The following is an 18018-nucleotide window of genomic DNA, read 5'->3' as shown; positions in this document are numbered from 1 at the left end:
TATTCAGATATATCTAAATGGAACTCACAAAATATTATTAGCTATAAATTAATTAAAATTATCTAAGATCATCTCAATATTCAAACTCATAATACTTTCAATTATTTTACCCACAAACATTTTTTTTTATATTTTGAAGATAGGGAGGAACCGTACATGGACGATATTTCATTAAGGGAATGTTTAAGAAATTAGATGAAATGAGAATTTTGTAAATAATAATAAGATAGTTTATGAATATTAGTAAGATAGTTTAAATTAAGTATTTATTATATTTTGAGAAATGAGAGAGAAAAAGTTAGATATAAAATAGCATGAAATTAAAATATCGTCAGAATATTATTTTTTAATATTATTTTTATTTTGAAATTTGAAAATGTTGATTTTTTTTTTTTAAGTTTCGAAAACTTGTAATGATTGGTTTACAATATTTATAATGATTAATTTAAAATATTTATAGTGAAATGATATTTGAGAATAAAATAAGATATAATGAGATGAAAATTATTTCTAAATATCCTCTAAATATTGTTCTTGAGTAATGTGGATTATAATACTAAAAGCAGCGGGTTCACAAACTGTGTATTAGTATCTTTCCGATTGTTACAAATATTTGAATCTAAAAAGTATAGAAATGTTGATTTACTATCTTTTTTAAGATTACCATTTAAAAAAATTCATGCCCTGTAATATGCATTATGATGGTGAGGATTAAAAGTTTAATAATTAGTAACTAATAATCTCAAAGTTTTTGAGTCAATGATTAGATTTTTAATAATTGATATTAGAATTGAGACCATGTCATTAATTCAAGTTGCATAGAAGGTGATTTATAGATTATATTAAAATGTATCGGTATTATATATGGACATAGTATTAACTGTTAAGTCATTGAATATTAATAAACGAGTAAAATCACTAAAAAAAAAATTATCACATATCAGTATCGATAGAATTTTTAAATACTAATTTAGTTAAAACTTTTACACGGCATCACATCTTAAGATGTATTTGACAATTATTATACAAAATTATGAAACCATTGAGACGGATGTGCAGTTTGAATTTTGGATAGTAAGTTGAGAGGAGATAAATTGAGATAAAGTTGAATAAAATTTTGTTAGAATATTATTTTTGAATTTTTATAAAATAAAATTTAGTAGACTTTTATAATGTGTTTAAGAATTTGAAAATATTAAATTATTTATTATATTTATATAAAAATTTAAAAACATTATAATAATTAAATAAGAACATATAAACGAAATGTTTTGTCGTATAACGGGACGGAATGGACGCGCAAAATGGAATGAAAAGGTGGAGGATCTGACAACTGAATGAAAGAGGGAAACAAACACGCCCTAGCCTCAAGCCCACTACTTTCACAGCCGTAAGGGTTTTAGCACAACAAAAGGGTTTTGCTGAATGCTGAACTCCTCCGCCTTAACTTCATCATCCTCCTCTGATGCGAAGTGATTATCGACTCAACTACCCAAGATTGAAATACTCGAATCCATTACCCTCCACTGATAAATTTCATTTCTCACTTCAAGGAACAAAAAACTGGCATAACCGAACCGAAGGAGCCCTCAATGCATCGGACCCGTTTTTCCATCTTCACCCGTCGGATGCTCATAAATTCCAACTGTATTCGCACCACCTCCACTTTCCATTACTCCAGTCCCCAAAACCCTAGACCCAATGGGTGGTTCGCCTTCTTTCGCCAGTTTTCATTCACTCGGCGCGCACCGGAGTCGGACCCAAATGACCCATCCACACTCATGAAGGAAGACAGTGTCGCGGTTTGTTCTCAAATGTGGTTGGAGAATTTCCGTGATCCCGACAGGTTAGTGACCAATCTGAGTTCGTATTTACGCCGCTTCGAGTTGTGGGTTTTGGCTTACCAGAAGGTTTGCGCCGACGAGACTGGGGCGTATATGACCCGGGGCTCGATTGAAAGGTCAGCCCTCGAGGACCTTTTGACGCTGCGAAATGCAGTGCTTGATGATAGGTTTAGGTGGGGGGCTCGGTTGGATTTCTTTTTAAAATCGCCCAAGGACAAGACGGATTACAGGTCATTGTCGAAGAGGAAAATTAAGGCGATATTGACAACCTCCCAACCTGCCCCATTTCAGGATAAGATCGTCCAGGAGGTGTTGTTTATGGTTTTGGAGCCGGTGTATGAGGCTCGGTTCTCACCAAAGTCGTTTGCGTTTAGGCCAGGAAGGAATGCGCATACAGTGTTAAGAGTGATCAGGAGGAGTTTTGCAGGATATCTGTGGTATATAAAGGGTGATTTTAGTACCATTCTGGATGGGATGAAGGTTGGGTTGGTGGTAAATGCTTTGATGAGGGATGTTAGGGATAAGAAGGTTGTCGATTTGGTGAAATCAGCATTGGTTACGCCGGTGATCACTACCAAGGTTGATGATGGGGAGAAGGTGAAGAAGAAGAAGAGAAAGTATCAGAAGAAGAGGGTATTAGCTGAGGACGAGCCTAAGCCTGACCCGTATTGGTTGGAGACGTTTTTTGGGTTTGCCCCAGAGGAGGCAGAGAAGCTTCCTTCTTGGGGGCATTGTGGTATTCTTAGTCCACTCTTGGCTAACATTTGTCTGGATGAACTGGACCGCTGGATGGAAAGTAAGATTAAGGAGTTTTATCGTCCGTCAAAGAGCGATGTCATATGGAATAAGCCGGAGGGGGAAGCAGAACAAGGGAACACATCTTGGCCAGAATTTGTGCCAACAAGTGGGCCAGATAAGACACGGAAGGTGGATTATGTACGATATGGGGGTCACATTTTGATTGGTGTTCGGGGACCTAGAGCAGATGTGGCGACATTGAGAAAGCAGTTAATTGAGTTTGTTGATCAGAAGTATATGCTCAAGATTGACAATGAAAGCCTTCCTATTGAACACATAACTAAGGGTATAATGTTTCTTGACCATGTCTTGTGTCGGAGAGTAGTGTATCCTACTCTACGTTACACTGCTACTGGTGGGAAGATCATTAGTGAGAAGGGTGTGGGGACCCTTTTGTCTGTCACGGCAAGCTTGAAACAATGCATTAAGCAATTTAGGAAGTTGAACTTTCTGAAGGGGGATAGGGATCCAGACCCACAACCTTGTTTCAGAATGTTTCATGCCACCCAAGCACACACAAATGCACAAATGAATAAGTTTTTGTCAACAATGGTTGAGTGGTACAGGTATGCAGACAACCGGAAGAAAATCGTTAACTTCTGCTCTTACATTTTGAGGGGTTCACTAGCAAAGCTCTACGCTGCAAAGTACAAGCTCCGTTCACGAGCAAAGGTATACAAGATCGGTGCTCGGAATCTGAGCCGTCCTTTGAAGGAGAAGAAAGGTCAGTCACCTGAGTACCATAATTTGCTGAGGATGGGTCTTGCTGAGTCAATTGATGGGCTTCAATATACCAGGATGTCTCTTGTACCCGAGACTGATTATACCCCTTTCCCAAGTAATTGGAGACCTGATCATGAGAAGGCATTGCTTGAATATATACGGCTTGAAGATCCAAAAACTTTGGAGGAGCAACGGAGTTGCATTAGGGAGCAAGGTCTTGTTTCACCCCAGGATTACATTTCAATGCTTGTTTGGAACTATAAAAGAAATGCAATTGTGTTGGATAGGCTTTCCCTGGTAAATAGCGATGGCATCAGTTCAAGAAAAGATCAACAGTTATTGTTGGGTTCAAACTATGAGGACCATGATCATGTAACCAAAGAAATGGAAGAAAATGATGAAGGCATCCATGCGGCACAAATGTAAGGCTATGTCTTATATTATGTGCTTAGAAAGTGCAATCCATCAATAACTGCTCGATATGCTGGTTAGATAAAGCAAAAGCTGATTTTGAAAGCGACAGAGTGAAAGAACACAACTGTTAACTTCAAGTCGCAGATATGTGTAAGTTGTGTTTCTGCTTTGTGCTTGAAAAGAGAAATTCTTGTGTAAAAATGTTTTGTGCTTAAAAGAAGCAAGGCAAAGCTTGTGACAGCAATTTGCTAGTGCACAACCTTAGGAATGAGGAAGTACAGAGAAGATTGTATAATTTCAACTCTGTTATTAGTTTATAAATGAGAAGATTTCATCACATTGGCTCAACTTCTAGTGTTTGACAGTTTTTTTTTTTAATCATTTCACTTTATGGTTACCAGATAAAAAACAATTACATTTTATAATTATTATTTGCTTTTAGATTCCTTCAGAAATGGAATGGTCTCAAGAGCTGAAAATCTTTGTATAGGTAACTCTTAAATATGAGAGATAAGCCAGCCCTTCATGTTTCTGTATTTTGTCTGCTCTCAATCTCTTTAAACAGCTGCTCTTAAGCCAATTAGAAGTCCAGGCAACCAGCATGAGTTTTTGTTTATTGCTAGTTCCTTTATATTCTGCTTTGTCAGTGAATGAGGATTCTCCAACCTTTATAGAGCACAATAATGAGCATGCCTTCCTTCAACATAGCAGGAACCTACCTACATTAATGCTCGTATTTATTTCCAGTCCTTTTGTTTTTAGACATTCCTCACCATACTCTGGCTGCCCATTTTGCAACAAAAAACTGGGAGGCACCTAAACAGAGACTCTTAACTTGAGCACTTTGGCCTATTTTGTTTTTTTTTCTTGGTTAAATCAAGATTTGAAAGAAAAAGGCCGTCGAGTGTTAACTTCAAGAATTGGTTGACAGTATTTATCTGAAACATATGGTGTTAAAAAAGTTGTCTTTGAATTTTATATGTTGCTGCTACAGTATATTTGCATGCAGTGTCTTGCCTGTTGCTGATACTGTCTTTCCAAAATCCTGTTTTTTCTGTATTGTATCTATGGCACTTAATACACCTTAGGTATAATCATTGCATACCAACTTTTATATAACATTATTGGTAAATGATGCACGGTGTTGTTGTTACTTATTTTGGATGTATTTTGATGTTGGAATTGATGGAGTTGATCCTTTGTATAAAGTTCTGGTTAAAGCACTTATGGATCACTGTTGTATTTTCCATGACTTGTGTCTATTCTGGTATTGTTACACTTTTGCAAGTCTCCTTTCTTTACTTTCAATTCTGGCAATCTGTTCCATTTGCTACGCGATGCATATATTTACCTTTTGCTTTTGGTGCACCAGGAAAGCAGATGACATTGTATTTCACAGTTTCCCTGCAATGGCAATTGTAAGTTGATATAATGGCCTGCTACTCGCCAATGCTTGGATTCCAATCCATCAATTGAGACCTACCATGCTGTAGGTCACTACACATTCATTGAAAATGAAGAACTAATGTTTCGACCACCAGTGTAGAAATCTATTACCGACAGGATTTCTGGCATGGGAACTCAATGATGTACTCAAAGTTATTTCCAAATGTTGGCTTCGAATAGGAGGGCATTCATTGGAAGAAAATGGTCTTTCACTGCAGTTGTAGGCCTGTTGATTTTATCTTTTGTGGTGGAAGGAAATTTGTTTGTTTCACTTTTATGACCGGGTGATACCCTGTTGTTATTAGCATCAGCTCTATTTTGTGGGTTGGTTCTGTCGATGAGTTGGGTCTCTGATGAAGGATAGCTGTATTATTTGGCTCAAATACACTGCTGCTGTCGAATTATAATTCATACTGTATATTATGCATAAATTATTTTTTAAAATTTGATATCCCTTTCTGAACCCATCCAGTTAGTAGCATTGCCCTTGCATCGATCATTTCTGCAACCTAAATGGCAACATCTTGTTGTCAGGCAGCAAGTTTTATAGCTGCATGTACTTGCGGGAAACTCTTTGCCGAGGGTCTGTCCACCTCCAGGAAATTCTTTGCCGAGGGTCTGTCTACTTCCGGGATTAGTCGAGACTTATTTCTCATACACTTGGTGCCAATAATAACAAAAAAAAGTTCTATCCCCGCATTTTCTAACAGAACAATTTCTTTGGGGGTGGAATATCTATGCCTATAGAGTCATAATTTTTATTTTTGATGTTTTTTTTCTTTGCACTGGAAAGTTCTCTCCCTCTATGCATTTTGGTATTAGTTTCATCATACCTTAGAGGGATTTCCTTCACAGCGTTCTTTAATGAAACCTCTAAAATCTTCATAAGCAACTAGACCAGACCATCTTCTACCTTTGTCATGAGCCAATAAGTTTATACTCATTGAGAGTTCAATCCAGCGCAAGCTAGCTGTAGCAAATAGTTGAAAATTTAACTGGTACTGACTTCCAAATATTTTGCATTAAAAATTCTTCAGGTGCTGCTGTATCAGTACTCTCAGCTACATATCCATGGCAGTCCTTGCTACGTATGTCTGGCCAGGATGAACCATTGTAAGTGATATCGAGCCGATCAGACAGCTTTTCCTTTACCAGAGCCCCCAACTACTCTTTAGCATCAACTCACAAAGATGGCAGCCGACGTGAAGCTGAATACAAATGATAGCAAGCGGAGTCCTTTAATCTAAAGACATGAATTGAAGCTAATTCTTCCTTTCAAGCCTAAGTGCCTGGCTGCCTATATCAAGGTAGGTTTTAATTGGACTGTGCATTGATTTCATTGAAGTAATTACTTAGGAGTTAGAAACCTTGTTCTTCCATTTTTGAAGGGTGGAAGTTCCATTTTTAAGGAGGTGGATGTAACCATCGGTAGAGTTTCGTTCAGGTTTTGGGAAATATCACCGGAAATATTAAAACTTTATACTTATGTAAGTAGTTTTTAATTACATGGCATTTTTGTGATATGATGGGAAGGAATACCACGTCATCCATATTCTAAGAATATATTATAATTTTTTGTTTCTGACTATGATAATTTTAATACTAAAACGCTTTAATTTATACAAGTTTCCTGATGACATACAGCAGCAAGTAACTTTCCCTGGTGAACAATAGATGGACTTAACAATTCAAGGAGATTTAAGATTGAGATGATTGCCATGATTCAGCCAATTGACTAGACGACGAAGTAGAATTTGAATTGTCTCCGACCTCCTTTGTCAAACTCTCAGTTGATGATAAGAAAGGCTTGGAAGGCATTTGTAAGCACTCGATTTCTCCTTCAAGCATCTCTATGACTTTGTTCATTGAAGGACGATCATTAGGCTTCATTTGTATACACCATAATGCAACCATTATCATCTTCTTACTTCTTTTCTTTTCTTCTTCCGTTGCATCTTCCAATTCTACGTCTTTTCCTTCAAGAAATTGGTCATAGACCCAAGTGGGGAAGTATATTTGACTTGAATGCTCAGCAGAGTCATTGAAATTTTTTCTTCTACCCGCCATTTCCATTAGTAACATTCCAAAACTATAAACATCAGCTTTATATGAGATGCCTCCAATATTTTTGTAGAACAACTCTGGAGCCATGTATCCTAATGTTCCTCTTGCGGCAGTTAAAGAAACAATACTATCCTCTGCTGGATACAATTTTGCAAGGCCAAAATCAGAAATTTTAGGAGTAAAATTCTCGTCTAGAAGAATATTGTGAGGCTTGATATCAAAATGTAAGATCTGCATATCACATCCTCGATGTAAATATTCAATCCCACGAGCCACTCCTAGTGCAATATCATACATTCTCTCATAGCTTAGAAGGATACTTCCTTCTTGGGGAAAAATGTGTTTATTAAGAGAACCATTAGGCATGAAATCGTATATTAGAGCCCTCTTGGATCCTTCAACACAAAAGCCAATGAGTTGCACTACATTCACATGATAAATCCTTCCAATGGTTGCAACTTCGCTCATGAAATCTTGTCCATTCGCTTTAGACTTGCCTAACATCTTTACAGCTACAAGACCACCACTTCGAAGCTTTCCCTTAAATACGGTGCCATAACCTCCTTCACCTAATTTATCTTTAAAATTTGTGGTCATCTTCCTAATGTCTGAGTAGGAGTACCTTATTAGAATAAGAGAGTTTTGGCTTTGCAGAAATTCTTCGACCCCATCGTACATTGATAAATGCCTCCGACGCCATGTATATATCAAAAGCCCAATTACACATGGACTTAACAATATACCTTTTGTTACAAGGCAAAATCCTGTGGAGGAATATCATCAAAATGATTATTAGAAAACAGATCTGTTATTACACTGTGGAAACTTGTTTTGGCTGGAAATAAATTTTCAACTTGCAACTAATTGCCTCCTCAAACACTAGTAATTAAGCATTGTATTTGTTGTCTTTCTCATCTGAATGTCAGTATTATTTCATCTTGTATTCTTGTCTGCATGTTCAAACTATTTTCACGATTTAAAGAAGTTTATGAACATCAAAGACGAGATGCAGATTCTTACCGATCAACACTATGAAGAATGCATATTCTGCAAAAAATATAAATAAGGTTAATTAGTTAACTAATTAATCAAGGAAAACTTAAGAAGTTGAAAGAATTGCCTAACATGCTTGCATGAAATATAAACAACTGTAAGACTACTAGACTTTATATGTATTGGATTTAAATTGGGTCCAACTCGAGTCAGTCTATGCTTTGTCAATGTGCTTTGGCTAACATGTAGCTGGGGTTGATTTCCCAGAGATTGATCTGCAAACAATGAGAGCTGGGAAAGGAAAACTTTTATTCAAGAGACGGAGCTAAATTCTTAAGGCGTTTTATACTTTCCCTTTCATGCATTTTCCTTAAAACGAAGCCCAAAAGTTTGAGATCAATCAAATGCCTAAGCACATGATTCGAGCACAACTCATCTAATTTATTTCATTAAATGCTATTCAGTATTAACCTTCAAGCTAGTGTTTGAGATAGAATTCTTACCAAGTACACTCTCCCATAGTCTGCGAATGTATCCTGTTTTGACAACAAAATTAAACGAAGAACATCAGAATTGGTAACCTTAGAGTTCAAATTCTAGCCAGTATAATCCTAAACTGCAATGGGTATACACTCCAGTATATCCTTTTATTTACATAAATAGTGTAGTGGGGATCCAAAGAAGTTTATTCTGCTTTGGAATATATTGATGTTGTTAATCAAAATCAGACATAGAAATGTGCAAAAGTAAGATACTGAATTAGTAACTAAGAAGCCAAGGGGAGGAAAATTAGGAAGTGAGAAGCTTTGTGCCTTTTTTGATCACGTTCTTAGAATCTTACCAGGTCTTGATCTAAGGGGGCAGTTAACGGGATAATTCGCAATGTGGCAATCGCCATATTCTGTGAGGTTATCACAAGTTGCGCGGAACCATGAAAGCTCAAATCCGTAGGCCAGTTCATTGTAAACATTTGTACAGCTAGTCAAGGTTCTAATTGGGTGCTGTTCTTTCGACAATGTCAGAGTCATTTGCTCTATTTGACACAAGTCCTCCACATCCGTTGTCGTCGGGGAGCCAAACTTAACGTATCTGTATCTCTTGGACTGGGATAAAGAAGAATTCTTAGAGCAAGTAGAAATGTTAAAAAAAGACCCAGATTTCAGTGGCTTTTCGCAGTTCAGGAAAACCACAGCCTCTGGCCATGGTCCAATGAGGTCCGTTGGTGCCCCGAACCACTCACCTTTACATTGGCCATATACATCAAATGGATGACTTGTGATATAAGGATCCCGTAAGCTGAAATTAGCACGGTTCAGAAAATAACGAGGGATGAAGGAGAGATTACCATCTTGAATACCCGAGTCTACGACTCGAATTGTATACGAACTGTAATTGATTTCCCGCACGTAAAATCTTCCAGCAAACAAGTTTAACACTGTTTGGTTGTTCTCGCATGAAAGGCTGTAATTTTGATGGCCGCAGTTTGCTGGATCGCTTGTTAATCGAAATGGATAGCTTATGTTGCGGATATTACCACAGGAAGAAGGAGCACAGTGATGACTATCCCCTGCACCGCAGCTTTGATGGAATAGGACTAGAACAATGGTGGCCAGTAGTCCTCCTGCTGCGAGGGACATTCTTCTTGCCATTGAAAGGGAAAAACAAAGAGATGGGGAAGAAAGGGAGAGGATGGTCCAAGATTTATTTGGTTTCCTTCAATTTTGACTCGATTTGCTTTGCTTACCATCATTTCATTATCATACCAACAAAATTTGACTTATATTTGAAGACTGGGTGCGCTCAAGTTTGTGCCCTCGGAGTCAAAGATCGCTACTGACTTGTTAGGCCACTCTTTCAGCCGACTGCCTCAAAAAGTAAATAGAAAGTATATCACAAAATAAATTTATAAATTTAAGACGTTTTTTTTTTAAATTTATATTTGAGGTTCATCCCCTTAAAAAATGCAAGAGAATCTTGACTGCATACACCTTTTTTTTTTTAATTTGACTACTGCATACGCGTTATGTAGATTTATGGCGCCCGTTGATTTTAATATAATTATTTAGATAAGGTATGATTGATTGATGGGATTAATGGGAATGGCATGAACATGATCTTGGAACAATTGCCCTTACCAAGAACTTGACCAGAAGAAACTATTGGCCGAGTCTACCATTAAGCACATGGCCGGACGTGGCGTGATTTCACGGTCACTTGAACAAAGCGAGAAGATCATCTGAGAAAAAGAAAAAAAACCCATAAATCTAGGATTCTAGCCCATCTCAGATAAGAATATTTAGGAGGCTGAGAAACCTTCACCTCCAGAGTCCAGGCTACAGATATGGTTGTTTCCTTAGAAAAAGTGCTAATCTCTTTCTTCTTGGTTGTGGTTCTCATCACAGGGCTTGGAGAAGGCCAAAATGAGTGTGATGCATCACGGTGTGGAAGCTTTGGCCCACACATCAGATTTCCTTTCAGACTGAACAGCCAGCCGCACTCCTGTGGCTATCATGGGTTTAATCTTTCCTGCACTGACAGAAACGAAACCATGTTGCAGCTTCCAAACTTGGTGAAATTTGTCGTCACAAGTATTGACTACAAATCTCAGGTGATTCAATTATCCGATCCAGAAAATTGCTTGCTAAGACAACTTCGGCAAATCGAGTTGTCCTCCTCACCTTTTCTATTCCAAAGGGAATACCGTGAAGACTTAGCCCTGTACAGTTGTAACCCAGCAGAAAGGAAATCGATGTATGGCGATCTGATTTCTTGTCTTAGTGACAATAGCCACAAAGTTTATTCCTTTGATTCTCGTGACATCGCTGACTTGCCGATAGCATCTTGTACAAAGATGTATAATCTTCGATCAAGTCCTGTAATACCCGGTTATGATGATGTACTTGAATTGAAGTGGCTTACTCCCGCGTGCGGACACTGTGCAGAGAAGGGCCGACAATGTAGATTGAAGATTAATGGCATTGATTCAGAGACTGAGTGCTTCTCCAAACACAACAAAGGTACTTTCTTCTGTTAAGTTTCCACCTTTGATCTTAAGTTTTTCACAGTTTTCAAGCTGACATGTATTGGTTTGGCCAAGCTTAGTTTATGAATGCTCTTCTGCAACCACAAATTTTCTGTTTTAATGATATGCTTCCTTCTTCAATCAAATTTCCCAATAGAATAAATTATATATTCAGTTTAGAATAATATTATATATCACACTCTCATTCCACTTTCATTCAACGTTGATAAATGTCACATCTTACCTGCGTTGTGGTATAGAGTGGGATGATAACGTGGTATATAGATTCCTTCAGTTTATCAATATCAACTTTGCTCTTAAAGATTAGGATACATATATGGTAACCGAGGAAAAATCATTGCAGAGTACATTGAAACTACTTCAGGCCTAGAATTTGGACAGTTGGACTCAAGTTCTGAATACAAGACTAGCTTAGTTAAAAAAGAGATTTATGCAAACGATTGATTCTTGTTTTCAGATAAGTATAATGAGAAACTAATCAAGTTAAGATCTTTTATGTGCAGGTGCAAAATCAAAGTTAGTGACTGCTGGTGAGTTGTCCACTGGCCTTTGAAATTTTCATTATTGGTGATATGGTAGTTTTTTATTCACAAATGTTTAACATGCAGGTGCTGTCTTGGGTTCCTTTCTTTTAGTACTTGGGGTCTTTGCACTCTACCGTGTCTACAGATTTGATAAGCTTGAAAGAGAGAATCAAGTCAGGATCGAAAGGTTTTTGGAGGATTACAGAAATTTCAAGCCCACAAGATACTCGTATGCAGACTTAAAAAGAATTACAAATCAATTTACTGAGAAGTTGGGTCAAGGAGCATATGGAACAGTATTCAAAGGAAAACTGTCCAATGAAATTCATGTTGCCGTGAAGATCCTGAACAGTTCTAAGGGCAACGGGGACGAATTTATAAATGAAGTTGGAACAATGGGTAGAATACATCATGTTAATGTCGTTCGCTTGGTTGGCTTCTGTGCTGATGGATTTAGACGAGCTCTAGTTTATGAGTTCTTACCAAATGATTCATTAGAAAAGTTCATATCTTCAGCGGATGCAAAGAACGGTTTCCTTGGTTGGGAGAAGTTACGAGATATTGCTTTAGGTATAGCAAAAGGAATTGAATATCTTCATCAAGGATGTGACCAGCGAATCCTCCATTTTGATATCAAACCTCGTAATGTTTTGTTGGATCAAAACTTCAACCCGAAAATTTCTGATTTTGGTCTGGCCAAGTTGTGTGCCAAGGATCAAAGTGCAGTGTCCATGACAACAGCTAGAGGAACCATGGGTTACATCGCACCTGAAGTATTCTCTAGGAACTTTGGGAATGTGTCGTATAAAGCGGATGTTTATAGTTTTGGAATGTTGTTGCTTGAAACGGTTGGAGGGAGAAAAAATGTTAAGGTTACAAAAGAAAATACTAACGACATTTACTTTCCAGAATGGATCTATAATCTCCTAGAGCAAAAAGAAGACCTGCGAATCCTTATTGAGGATGATGAAGATGCTAAATTTGTAAAGAAACTTGCAATTGTTGGACTCTGGTGTATCCAATGGCATCCGGTGGATCGTCCTTCCATGAAAACTGTAGTTCAAATGTTGGAAGGAGAAAGAGATGACTTAACCATGCCTCCTAATCCCTTTGCCTCTACAGGGACTACGAGAATCAATACAAATATGCCTGTAAGACGTCCAAACCAAGAGTTGGAAGTGATCCCAGAAGTGGAGTAAATGTATATAAATTATGAGGTTGCCATGAAGATATATGTTGATTGGAATAATCAAACCAATCTCATTTGATAAGATCTATAATCTTGCTGTCAATGGAAGGACTACAAGTTGTTTCTTTTTTCAAAATATGAGCAAATTGAGTACTTCAAGTTCTATTTTTTCTTTATCAGTTGTCAATTCCATGGGTTGTGGTATGATGTGAAGAGAAGTTCTAGGTTTACTCAAAAGAAAGCTTTTAAACAAATGTGGTCTAATGTAATGCATCAAGTCTATTTGCAATTAAAAGTACTTTACAATCAGACATATTACATTAAATCACATCAGTTTGTAAACTTATTTTCGTAATATCTCTGTGTAACCCAAGCATTTCTTTAACATGAAACCGAATTTCTGGGTGCATAAGCCTCAATCTGTTGTCCAAATGTAAATTATGATCCACTATCATATTTAAGAAAGAGATCTAGGAACTTGTAAAGAGTAGGAAGTAAATTTCATACCAGTCCAGCCGTTAATCCTGGTTGATGCCATATCTCATCTATTTATAAATATACCCTTTGAGTATTTTGTTTCAACTGGCATTGCTATATACATACAACAACACATCATTGAACCAATTTTAAGTACTTCTAAAACACAAGCATAAACCAGTCTTGTTGGTTTTAGGTACGGACAAATGGGCAAGTAGACTCTGAATTGTCTCCAACATTCTTTGTCAACTCTTGTTGATGATAGGAAAGGTTTGGAAGGTATTTATAAGCCCTCAACTTCTCCTTCAAGCATCTCTATGACTTTATTCATTCAAGAACGATACTAGGATTCATCTGTATACATCATAATGCAACCATCCATCATCTTAATCGTTTTATTTTCTTCCTCGGCTGTATCTCCCAAGTCCACGTATTTTTCATTCAGAAATTGGTCATGAATCCAAGTGGGGTGTTAATGCTAAAAGTTATGGGTGACAATATGTGACACGACTCGTTAACTCCATATGAATACGATACGATAATAACGGGTCTGGATTTAGTCTTAACGAATTCGGGTCAAAACGGGTTGACCTGTTAAGATACGATTGCTTAACGGATTAATAACGAGTCAACTCTGTTAACGTCGTGTTTCGCACGTCATTGGGCCAGGCCCCGACAACTCTAGTATTCAGAGTTGGGCCTCGATCAGTGTTATATGGAGCCCCCAGCAGTGGTCTAGTGTGACTGTACGGTGTTGGTTCGTACATCAGAGCGATAAACAGTATTTAAATACAGAGAAAATAAAGGAAGATAGACACGCAGATTTTACGTGGTTCGGCACTAGGCCTACGTCCACGGGGGTTTGGGGAGGAGAGATTCCACTATAATAAGCTTGTTTACAATCTCTCATAGTCCTCATTTCTCACTATACAATGGAAGTTGTAGAGCTATTTACTGGAGAATCAGTTCTCTCTAGAGCTCTCTGGTTGAAGAAGAAGTCCCCAAGTCCGAAGAAGTCGAAGTCCTCCCCAAAAAGAGTGTGTGAAGAGATGATCTAAAACCCAAAAGTCCTGAATCTATAGGTTTCCCTTCCTTTTTATCTCCTACCCCGACTTGTTTTAAGTCAATTCCATACTTTTATCTCCTTACACCTTGCTTTATGTCATTTATCCTATTTTCCTCTCCTGACATTACTTTATCATGCCTCCACACTCTCATACCTTAGTCTCTTATTGTCCTCCACTCATTCTCTCATATTGTGTCTTCTAGTGAGTCCCCTCCTCATTGGCTGGGCCTAGAAAAATCCTCTCACAAACTCGTTATGACCCGTTAAGAAAGTTAAAATTAAAATTATACCTTTATACCTAAAAGTAAAATTGTTAGGATTTTAATTTCGATATTTTTATTGTTTGTATTGTAATTTTGGACTTGTAGTTAGTTTTATAATTTTTATAGATATTGTGATTTTAACATTTATATAAAATTATGATAAACTTAATCAAGTCAAACAAATTAATTTCATATCTATTCAACCCATTTACATAAATGGATGAAACGGATCGGGTCGTGTTAACTTATTTCGTAGTATTCATTAACGGTGGTTGACACAACACTACCTGTTATGTTAATGTGTCATGTTAGGGTTTGAGATTTTAACACTATAAACTTAACGGGTCGTGTTCGGGTTGATCCATATAGTATAATATACATGTATTAACACGACACAAACATGACTCATTAACACGATTTGACACCCTTGCTAAAAATCGCACAACAAGCTAAAATGGAAGAAATAATCATTTCTGACCCACTGAGGTAGTCTAAGTCAATGTTTTGAATACCGTACCGGATGTTGTACCGGTCAAGGCACTGGAATGAAATATTTTGGTACAGGTATCGTTTCGGGATAGCGTTTCGGGATAACATTTCGGAATACTCGATATATAAATAAATTATATATAAAAATTATATTCTAAAATAATAGTCTATATATAAATAAATTATATATAAATATATATATATATAAATTATAAATAGTCTAGGCTGAATTGTGGGTTAAAAAATAAGCTTGTAGTTTGAAAAAATTAAAAAAAAAAAAAATTGGCCGAAATTTAGGCCGGTACGAAATAGATATAGTACCTGTACGAAAAATTTTGGCCATACCGGTCGGTACAATACGAAATTTAAAACTATGGTCTAGGTTTCAATAAGGTAGTTCGAAGTCCACGATGGCGGTTTGGAGTGGTGATATGGTACCCGCACGTACATCTCTAACAGTGAATAAAAAATAAATACAGTAAATGTAAATAAAGATAGAAATACAGATTTACGTGATTCGGCATATGACCTGCGTCCATGGATTATTTGAAAGACGATCACTAGGATTCATTCGTATACATCATAATGCAACCATCATCATTATATTCTTCTTAATTATTTTAGTTTCCTCTTCGGTCGCATCTTCCAATTTAATGTTCTTTTCATTTGGAAATTGGTCATGGATCCAAGTGGGGGAAGTATGCTTAACTTGAACGCTCTACAAAGTCGTTCAAGTTGTTTCTCCTACCTGTCATTTCCATTAGTAACATTCCAAAACTATAAATATGGGCTTTATATGAGACTCCTCCAATGTTTTTATAGAACAACTCTGGAACCATGTATCTTAACATTCATCTTTCAACAGTTAAAAAAACAATACTATTATTTATTGGGTACTGTTTCACAAAGTCAGAATAAAAAAATTGCAGGAGTAAAATTCTCATATAGAAGATATTGCAAGGCTTAATATCACATCCTTGGTGTAAATATCTAATCACACGAGCCAATTCTAGTGCAATATCATACATTATGTTGAAAATAATATCAAATTGATAATTTGATTTGATTATTATTTTCATCTGATTACATAATTACCAAATTAACTTATTTTTTTAAAAACAATATTTACCTGATCTCATCTTTTTCTCTTCACAAAAACAAACAGTCCCCATCTTCCCACCCTAAAAAATGGTTTTATGATTTAGGCATAATCGAGCTTACAACATCAGTCCTCTACACCCATTGTCGCTTTGTTCCTTTCATCTACCACATATGTCGCTTTGTTCCTTTCATCTACCACATATGTCACGTTGGCCGGTGTGGCCAATGTATTAAAAAATGTTGCTCCCTAAAAGCATTATCACCTGGTTCCCTAAAACACGTTTTTTCCTAAATTATAAGGTCTGTATTTGGGGTTTTTTCCAAATACATGCTCCATCCGATTTTCCATTTTAGGGCTTGTTATTGGGGATGCTATAGTGGCTCCCCATATATGAGAACTATTGTACATCCTCAATCCTCCCTTTCGGTTTAATCTCACGCTAACGCCCCTTAAGTTCGAACCTCCTTGCTACGACCGTCGTTCGCTCTCCCATTCGGCAGCCCCTCCATTGTCGTCTCCGGTAAGACTCATGCACACACACACGGTCTCTCTCACACCCACTCACTCACTCACTCACTCTCTCTCTCTCTCTCTCTCTCTCTCTCTCTCTCTCTCGCGCGCGCGCGCGCAATGGGATGCTCTATGCTGATTCATCTTCTTCCTAGCATCCACCTTGCATGCTTCATTGTTTACATCCATCGATGTCGTGGTTTATCTAATGATTTAATGTTGTGATTACTCTGTGATTTATTGATGCTGAGCCATGCTTTACTCGATTTTGTTGGGTCTGATCTTACACATTCTCTTGGCTTGTGATTTACGAATTTGGGTGTTATGCTACTCGAACATATGGCACCAACTCGAACCTTTCTGTTCTGCAAAATTGGGGCTATGATTTTCCCTGTTGGTCTCTCACGATCTGTTTAGGGTTTGCCATTTGGGTTTGTGATTTTGCAGGCTGTGAGTTTGCTCTAAGTGTTTGTGATTCTGCTGCTCAGTTTGATCTTTAATTTGATAGCCACTTTGATACATTCATTATCTTTGTTGGGAATTATTTTTCATGCTTTCATTTTTACAAAGTATACTTGCCATTTCAGTATATGATTTTGCATCCCTATTGTTCTAATTTTGCAAGCTTAGAGTTTGCTCTAACTCTTTGTGATTCTGCTGCTCAGTTTGGTCTTTAATTTGATAGCCACATTGATGCATTCATTATCTTTGTTGGGAATTATTTTTCATGCTCAATTTTTCACTTGAAATACTTGCCATTTAGGGTTGTGATTTTCACCTGAAATACTTGCCATTTGGGGCTGTGATTTTCACCTGAAATACTTGTCATTTGGGATTGTGATTTTGCATGCTTTGATTTTGCTCTTATACTTTGTGTAACTGCTGCTCACTTTAGTCTTATTTTTGTTAGTCACGTTAATGCACCTAACTATGATTGGTATTAAAAATGTTATCGTTGTAGAAAAGATAAAAAATGTTACCATTGGAGAAATGACAAACAATTGTAACATTGGAGAAAAGACAAAAAATATTATCGTTGAAGATATGACAAAAAATGTTATTGTCATCATGCA

The 18018-nt window shown here is 37.0% G+C and overlaps 3 protein-coding genes across 7 annotated transcripts; 2 read left to right on the top strand and 1 right to left on the bottom strand.

Annotated features, from left to right (window-relative positions):
* Positions 1-1357: 1357 nt before the first annotated feature.
* On the top strand, positions 1358-10744 carry LOC109008042 (nuclear intron maturase 2, mitochondrial). 4 transcript variants are annotated; one of them, XM_018987987.2, is made up of 4 exons: positions 1358-3929; positions 5152-5197; positions 6263-6532; positions 10685-10744. In XM_018987987.2, exon 1 carries the CDS (start codon positions 1593-1595, stop codon positions 3789-3791), a length of 2199 nt encoding a protein of 732 aa, XP_018843532.1. In that variant the 5' UTR covers positions 1358-1592; the 3' UTR covers positions 3792-3929; positions 5152-5197; positions 6263-6532; positions 10685-10744. The 4 variants fall into 4 exon arrangements, with proteins under 4 accessions (XP_018843532.1, XP_018843530.1, XP_018843531.1 ...); XM_018987985.2 differs by lacking the exon at positions 10685-10744 and adding an exon at positions 6873-6979; XM_018987986.2 differs by lacking the exon at positions 10685-10744 and adding an exon at positions 6870-6961.
* On the bottom strand, positions 6899-10474 carry LOC109008043 (rust resistance kinase Lr10-like). 2 transcript variants are annotated; one of them, XM_035694195.1, is made up of 5 exons: positions 10418-10474; positions 9124-10144; positions 8786-8818; positions 8310-8336; positions 6899-8053 (listed from the first exon to the last, which is right to left on the bottom strand). In XM_035694195.1, exons 2-5 carry the CDS (start codon positions 9929-9931, stop codon positions 6924-6926), a joined length of 1998 nt encoding a protein of 665 aa, XP_035550088.1. In that variant the 5' UTR covers positions 9932-10144; positions 10418-10474; the 3' UTR covers positions 6899-6923. The 2 variants fall into 2 exon arrangements, with proteins under 2 accessions (XP_035550088.1, XP_035550089.1); XM_035694196.1 differs by lacking the exon at positions 10418-10474 and having other exon boundaries at positions 9124-9385; positions 9628-9723.
* LOC109011453 (rust resistance kinase Lr10-like) lies at positions 10512-13338 on the top strand. Its single transcript, XM_018992669.2, has 3 exons — positions 10512-11299; positions 11829-11855; positions 11934-13338. The coding sequence occupies exons 1-3, from the start codon at positions 10624-10626 to the stop codon at positions 13046-13048; spliced, it is 1818 nt and encodes a 605-aa protein (XP_018848214.1). The 5' UTR covers positions 10512-10623; the 3' UTR covers positions 13049-13338.
* Positions 13339-18018: the final 4680 nt, after the last annotated feature.

Source organism: Juglans regia, chromosome 9 (assembly GCF_001411555.2).
Source record: "Juglans regia cultivar Chandler chromosome 9, Walnut 2.0, whole genome shotgun sequence".
Classification (NCBI taxonomy): domain Eukaryota; kingdom Viridiplantae; phylum Streptophyta; class Magnoliopsida; order Fagales; family Juglandaceae; genus Juglans; species Juglans regia.
The sequence above is the reverse complement of the archived record's forward strand: the minus strand, read 5'-3'. Positions and strand labels throughout refer to the sequence as shown.